We start from the raw sequence: 6,358 nt of genomic DNA on the forward strand, positions 1-6,358 counted from the left end.
TCAAATGTCAAACCTTTATAATTCACTAACTTTTACAATTTTTGATAATTTTTCCTTTAACTTCATACACAAATTTCTTTAATTTTTCTTCACAAAATTCATAAATATTTCAAAAATTATTTCAAAATCTAAATTTAAATAAGTTATTAGCATGAAATAGTGAGAATATGTAAAAATTTAGGAGAAAAAATAAAAAATATTAAAGATTTTATCTAAAATTTTTTAATGCCCTAATTTCTAATTTCCGGTGAACTCCGGTGGTGACGGCGGTGACGACGGCGACGGGATCGACATTATAATATGCTTTAGTAGAATTAGAAGTACACGTATCTATACATAAAGTAGAATTAGAAGTACACGTATCTATACATAAAGTATATAAACTAACCCCAGAATGGTAAAAATATCCAGATCGACATCAATAATTTTATTTTCACATCCGGTTAAATTAGGTCCAATTTTTCTCTGATCTCCTCACATCTTTCTCATCTCCTTTTAATTAAGACAACCAAATCCAAGATATATCCACTTTTTTCTCAAAAGATCTAACACCAACCCAACTATCACAAACCCTCAACCTTTTCCCACCAACAAGAAGACAAGAATCCGATCCCCTCGCTTGTCCTTATCCCACGAACCCAGCCTCAAAACCCTCGCTCCCCTAAAACCCTAGAACTTCAGCGCCACGTCACCCCCACTGCCATTGCTGTCCACTGCAACAACAAGAGCCTTGTCTTCAACCTTCACTTCTTCCATGACCTCCTCGTCATTGTCATCCTCGTCGTCTTCTTCTTCAACCTCTCGCTCTTCTCCGCCGTCGCCATCGTCGATGCTCTCGGAGAGGTCCCCCGCACTAGCTGCCGGAAGGCTAGGAGCTCGACGGCGACTGCAGGCGAGTGGCGAAGGGCACGGCCGGCGGTAGGGCCAGAGCGGCTGAGCTGGCGCTGGTGGTGGGGCGGCTGCGAGAGGTAGAAGTCTGGATGGTGGGGGCCGCGGGTGGTGGGAGAACCGGGTAGTGGCGCGGTGGGGCAGCTGGTAGATGCCGGGGCCCTGTTGCGGCGCGCGCGTATTCAGGTGGTACCCAGATGCGCGCCGAGGACTACTAGCTGAGGGGCTGCTGGCGTGCGGAGGTTGTGGGGGCTGGAGTGGCCTGCGTGGTGGAAAGCCTGTATTTCTATTTTAGGAAAAAAAAAGAAAAAGAAAAAATTAATGTTAAGTTAAATATTCACCAACTTAGAGAGATATTTGATAAATAGTTATCATAGTATTAATTGAATTAATGTCAAAGTGAACTGTCCTATTTCTTTTTTCTGTTTAATCTCTTCGATACTTTAATGAGCTGCTGATCAGTAATAAGACATAAATTTGAAAAATATATGACATTCATCATGGAACCCAGTAGACTGTCATTAATTATACTTTCACAACTTATGAAGATGGAGGGTGGGTGTGTGTGTGTATGAAAATTAATTAATGGGTTACTAATTAAAATAGATACAAAAAAATTAAGTTATATTAAACTCTTTTTTTAACTAGTTATTTATATAAAGTAATTAGCAGAGAGATATGGAGGTATACCTGAAGATGGCTTTTAACCTCATCATTGGTGAGCCCATCAACTTTCATCAGCTCCCTAATCTGCTTTGGTGTAGCAACTGTTTTCAATTCAGAGACAAAAATAACTGGTAAGTTACTCATTCATAAAAATGAACAAAAACTCAAAAAGTGAGAAAAAAACGCATGCATAAAGAAACAAAATCAAAACATATATAATAAACATTTAAGTGGAAGAAAATGTTCTCACATTCAATCATAATATCAAACATATATATGAATGTTAACGTGGGGGAAAAAAACTATGTATGTATACCAATTAATCAAAATTAAGAACAATAATCAACCCATATCACCTTGAGAGCCCCCCAACATCTGAAGAGCATTGACAAATCGCCGGTGCAAGTCCGGCGACCAGCACCGCCTCGCCTTCCTGTTCCCGCTTCCAGCGGCCGCTGTCGCGGGGGACACTGTCAGTAACTTCTCCTACCACCTCCACCTCCTTCTTTAGCGATGCAAGCAGCCAAATCGGGGGAAACCCGTTGAAGCCGATTCCAACCCCTTTGTTGCTGTTATTATTATTACCATTAGCCTTCTCCTTGGAAAAAGGGAGGAAAGCTCCGCCGTTGCGGTTCTTGTTGGTGTCGATGGGCTTCGGTGATGGGTCAGATGGTGGGCTCCAGAGTTGCGCCGAGAGCATCCAATTGGGCTTTTCAGAGGCTGTAGTTGCCGGCTTATCGGGCCCAGTGCTGGTGATGGGGATGAACTCTTCAAGGACTGGTGGTTTTTGGCCGTAGTTGTTGTTGTAGGAAGAATTTGAAGAAAGATGCATTGGATAGATGTAGAATTCAAAGATATATATAGCAGTTTTAAGAAAAAAAATGGAGAGAAAAAAGTTAGTCCTTGGATAACATAAAAGATTAATTAATCGTTTAATACTAACCTAGGTTTCTGCTTGTAGAGACTATGTCTCAAGAAGTTTAAAGAACCAAATTCCACTTCAAAATTAACCAACAATTTTATTAGTGACCACGGATGAAGCGATGTTCTGTTGAACTTTCAAGATGTTTTGATGAACTTTTAACATGAATTAGTATAGATGAAGATGGTCCTTGTAGTTTATCAATCATCTATTTATTTTTAATTTGTTATATATCATTTGTTAATTAAGAAATGAAGTTTTTTCAGAAATTACTGTACTAATTCATGTAACATTTGAAGTTTAAATATAACATAATTATGACTGGTGCAACTATGAATTCGACATATATGTTGTATTTAAGATTTTTTTTTTCCTCGACGAAAAATTATACTAGTTTGTAGAGATTGTACATGAAAATTTTCTCATAAATACCAATAATTATATATGAAGAAAACTTGTGGGTTTTTTAACATAAAAGAATGTTTGAGAGAGGAGTGTGTACAAATACAAGAAAACTAAAAATAAGTGCAACTATGAATTCTGCATATATACTATATCTAAAAGTTTGTTTCTATCAAAAGCTGTACCAAATTGTGGAGATTATACAAGTAATTTTTCTTAGGATAAAAAAGAGAAATTAATTGTGGGCTTCTGCATATGAAATATATATATATATGAGAGTGGAGTATCCCTATACCATTGTTGAGCAGTTGCATGCATAAGGGAAGTTCACGCTTAAAAGCTTCAATCTTGAGCCTCTCTTCCTCAAGGCGAGCGAGAAAGTCTTCGAGCTTTTGCGTTGGTTGATCATTCTGATCTCCTAATGGCTTTTGCATCATAGGATAGTTGTTAGGGTTAGGCTTGTAGTCTAGGGTTAGCTCTGATGGAGAAGCCATAGTACTCTAAAAATTAGTTCTATCCTTCAATAAGCTCACTGTAGCTCATTCACATATGAGAGAGAGAGAGAGAGAGAGAGAGAGAGAGAGAGAGAGAGAAAGAGAGCTAGAGAGAGTAAGTGAGTGTGTTCGTTAAGAATGAAGTTGTGAACACAAGGAGGGATCAAGGGAGGGATCACATCCTTTTAGTGTGAGCTTGAGGGGAGGGGAATAAAGGGAGAAGGGAAAAAGATAAAGGGATAAAGCAAAGTTAGGGCATGGTAACTTCTTGCAAAGAACAAAGGCAAATAAAAAGCTTTGCAGGGTCTCATGAACACAAGGGAATCAACAGGACTTAGCCACAAGGCTGATGTTATGCTTAAGAACCTCGTTTCCTTTTGTACCTTTGGATGTACTCCCACACCTAATTCAATTTCACCACATCCAAAAAATATCTTCCTCTTGTGTTGATATTTTTATTCCACACCTAGAGAATGTAATTTTGGAGAAATTAATGATAAATGCATTTAGTTATTCCTGATTAATCCTAGCCTTATGAGAATTGCAATAGATATATTCTAGTGTTGACAAAGTTGTTAGAATAAGATATTTGTGAGGGCCTCCTAGTGACCATGATTCCCCCATGATTAATCAATGAAGCAAATTAAAAAGCTTAAAAAGCATATACTACATATAATTCAAACAAGATATGCTAAGATTCTCTCACACAGCCCCATTTGAAAAAAAGAAAAGGGACTAATGAAACCTTTCCTTGTTTTCAAAAGGTGCACCTCAAACATACATAAGTCCCTTAATCAGCTTTCACAAGGGCTAAAGCACAAGAGAGGGGATATCTAGTGCATTCCCAAAGAATATTTTTTGTAATTTAGGACCTCTAAGTAAGGAATATCTTATTGCCTTTAAAGGTCCAAAACCAACTCAAACCTCATCTTAAGACCAAAAGCAAAGAAAAGATTAAAGGAGGAGTTGGGAATCTCCCTTCTTGCTACTACTAACAACTTTAATAAGGAAGTTGGGCTGGAAGGTAACCAGATTCCTCTAATAAATATTAGGGAAAGTTGCGCTATGAGTCTAAAGTTTGAAAGTGTAATTTTCTTTAAACCCATTTCCTTCCAAAAACTATTTAAAAATAGTCATAATCAAAAAGTAATTTTTCATAAATAAGATGATCACAATATTGTAGGTCAATGGCAATATATAGGATTAGGAGGAATTTCCTCTAATTATAACATCACTTTTTTCTCATATCAAGTGTANTCAATTTTTAATACCCTATTCATGTATCAAGTAGTTACAATGTTATATATAGAGGTTTTCAGTAACAAAATAACTGTGAACATTTTGTTGCATAAGTACTGATCATAATTAATAAATATTGATTGGATCATGACATGATTGAAATGATAGGATGTAGTCCATACAAGATCTCTTATTTGAGTACTAACAAACTCTAATTTGGTACTAATATTTATTTGAGATGTTACAAGTAAATACATGAATGAGAAGTATATGATGCAAAACAATGTGAAAATCAGCTCAAATGCTTATTTCAGCTCAAACACAAGTATGGAAGATCTTGATCATCGGCGATGAGAAGTGATCATTGATGGTCAACATGCGTCATCGATGATTTTGACTCTAGAGACATTCATATTATCGATGAGCTTCTCAACCATTGATCCTCTCAACACCATAAGTGGTTGAGAGGCACCATTAATGGTAAAGTCGGCTGATTACATATTTTTATTTTTAATCACAATCGTTCATCATTTGTAACATCTTCGATCTCTATCAAGTTTAGATATTTCTTTCCTAACATATTGGAGAGTTTATATCATTGAGAGAGAGAGAGAGTAATCAAAATCGTTCATCATTTGTAACATCTTCGATCTCTATCAAATTTAGATATTTCTTTCCTAACATATTGGAGAGTTTATATCATTGAGAGAGAGAGAAAGAGAGAGAGAGAGAGAGAGAGAGAGAGAGAGAGAGAGAGAGAGAGAGAGAGAAAGAGAGTTCTAGGGTTTACTTTGTGAGAGGTCAAGTTAAAGATTTTGACCCTCAAAGCCTCATCAAGCTCTTATCAGTGGGCGCACAACATCTTTGGATTGTTGCAGCAAAGAGAGTTGCCCTTGGATTGACCTTCTTCCTCATTCTTCATTGAGTTTCACTAATATCTTTGAGGGATAGCTTGTTTTATCAAAAAGGGTTGTAGATTTTTCTTTTATTCTGGACTTAGTTGTGTATGTTTGCTTTTTCTTTGAACTTCTTTGATGGCATATTAAAGCCAATTGAACTAAGGACTGGGACTAGCTAGGGTCAGAATCATGGGAGTTAGGTTAAATGATTGATTTTGATTAGATTCCATAGCGCGGTCTCACAAGCTTACTTAATGAGGTTTGTGATTCAGGAGAACTTTTGAGATAGTAAGCAATGTTCTTCATGAGAAAGAAGGGTGGACATAAGATTGTTTATCCGAACCACTATAAAATCTCATGTGTTGTTAGTTGGTTGATTACGGAGTTTGTTATCTTGTTTATCGCTTTTATTTGTTATTTTTCATTGCATATTTTGTGTTTTGGCGAAAAACTGTAGCAATCCTTCCAACTCCTCCCTAGATTTGCCTCTCAGATCCAACATTATATACGTATATACTATATACTAGTTATATATATTATACTATATATGATATATATACCTATATAGTATATATATATGTGCTGCTGGTGTGTGTGGTGTGTGTGTGTGTGTGTGTGTGTGTGTTTTTGGGGTGGGGGTGTGTGTGTGTGTGTGTTGTGTGTGTGTGTGTCGTGTCGACATATGTACATATATATGTATATATAGATGTATATATATAGTGTTTTAAAAAATATTTGGTGTGTGTGTGTGTCAATATATATATATATATATATATATATATATGTTTATAATTATAATACATATAATATATCCTACCTACTATAATGTAGTTAGGTATAATATTATG

The 6,358-nt window shown here is 36.4% G+C and overlaps 1 protein-coding gene across 1 annotated transcript; it reads right to left on the bottom strand.

Moving 5' to 3' along the window:
- Positions 313-3,563, bottom strand: LOC109836476 (myb family transcription factor EFM-like). The gene is made up of 6 exons (XM_020404382.1): positions 3,038-3,563; positions 2,114-2,456; positions 1,911-2,040; positions 1,579-1,655; positions 1,104-1,174; positions 313-886 (listed from the first exon to the last, which is right to left on the bottom strand). Exons 1-6 carry the CDS (start codon positions 3,370-3,372, stop codon positions 670-672), a joined length of 1,173 nt encoding a protein of 390 aa, XP_020259971.1. The 5' UTR covers positions 3,373-3,563; the 3' UTR covers positions 313-669.

This window comes from Asparagus officinalis, chromosome 1 (genome assembly GCF_001876935.1).
Source record: "Asparagus officinalis chromosome 1, Aspof.V1, whole genome shotgun sequence".
NCBI classification, from domain to species: Eukaryota; Viridiplantae; Streptophyta; class Magnoliopsida; order Asparagales; family Asparagaceae; genus Asparagus; species Asparagus officinalis.

Coding starts and splice junctions, on each gene's coding strand:
- LOC109836476 (XM_020404382.1), bottom strand. CDS start 3,372: ATGGCTTCTCCATCAGAGCTAACCCTAGACTACAAGCCTAACCCTAAC. Junction 1,656..1,910: donor GATGTTGGGGGGCTCTCAAG/GTGATATGGGTT, acceptor AATTGAAAACAG/TTGCTACACCAAAGCAGATT. Junction 1,175..1,578: donor AGGTTAAAAGCCATCTTCAG/GTATACCTCCAT, acceptor TTCCTAAAATAG/AAATACAGGCTTTCCACCAC.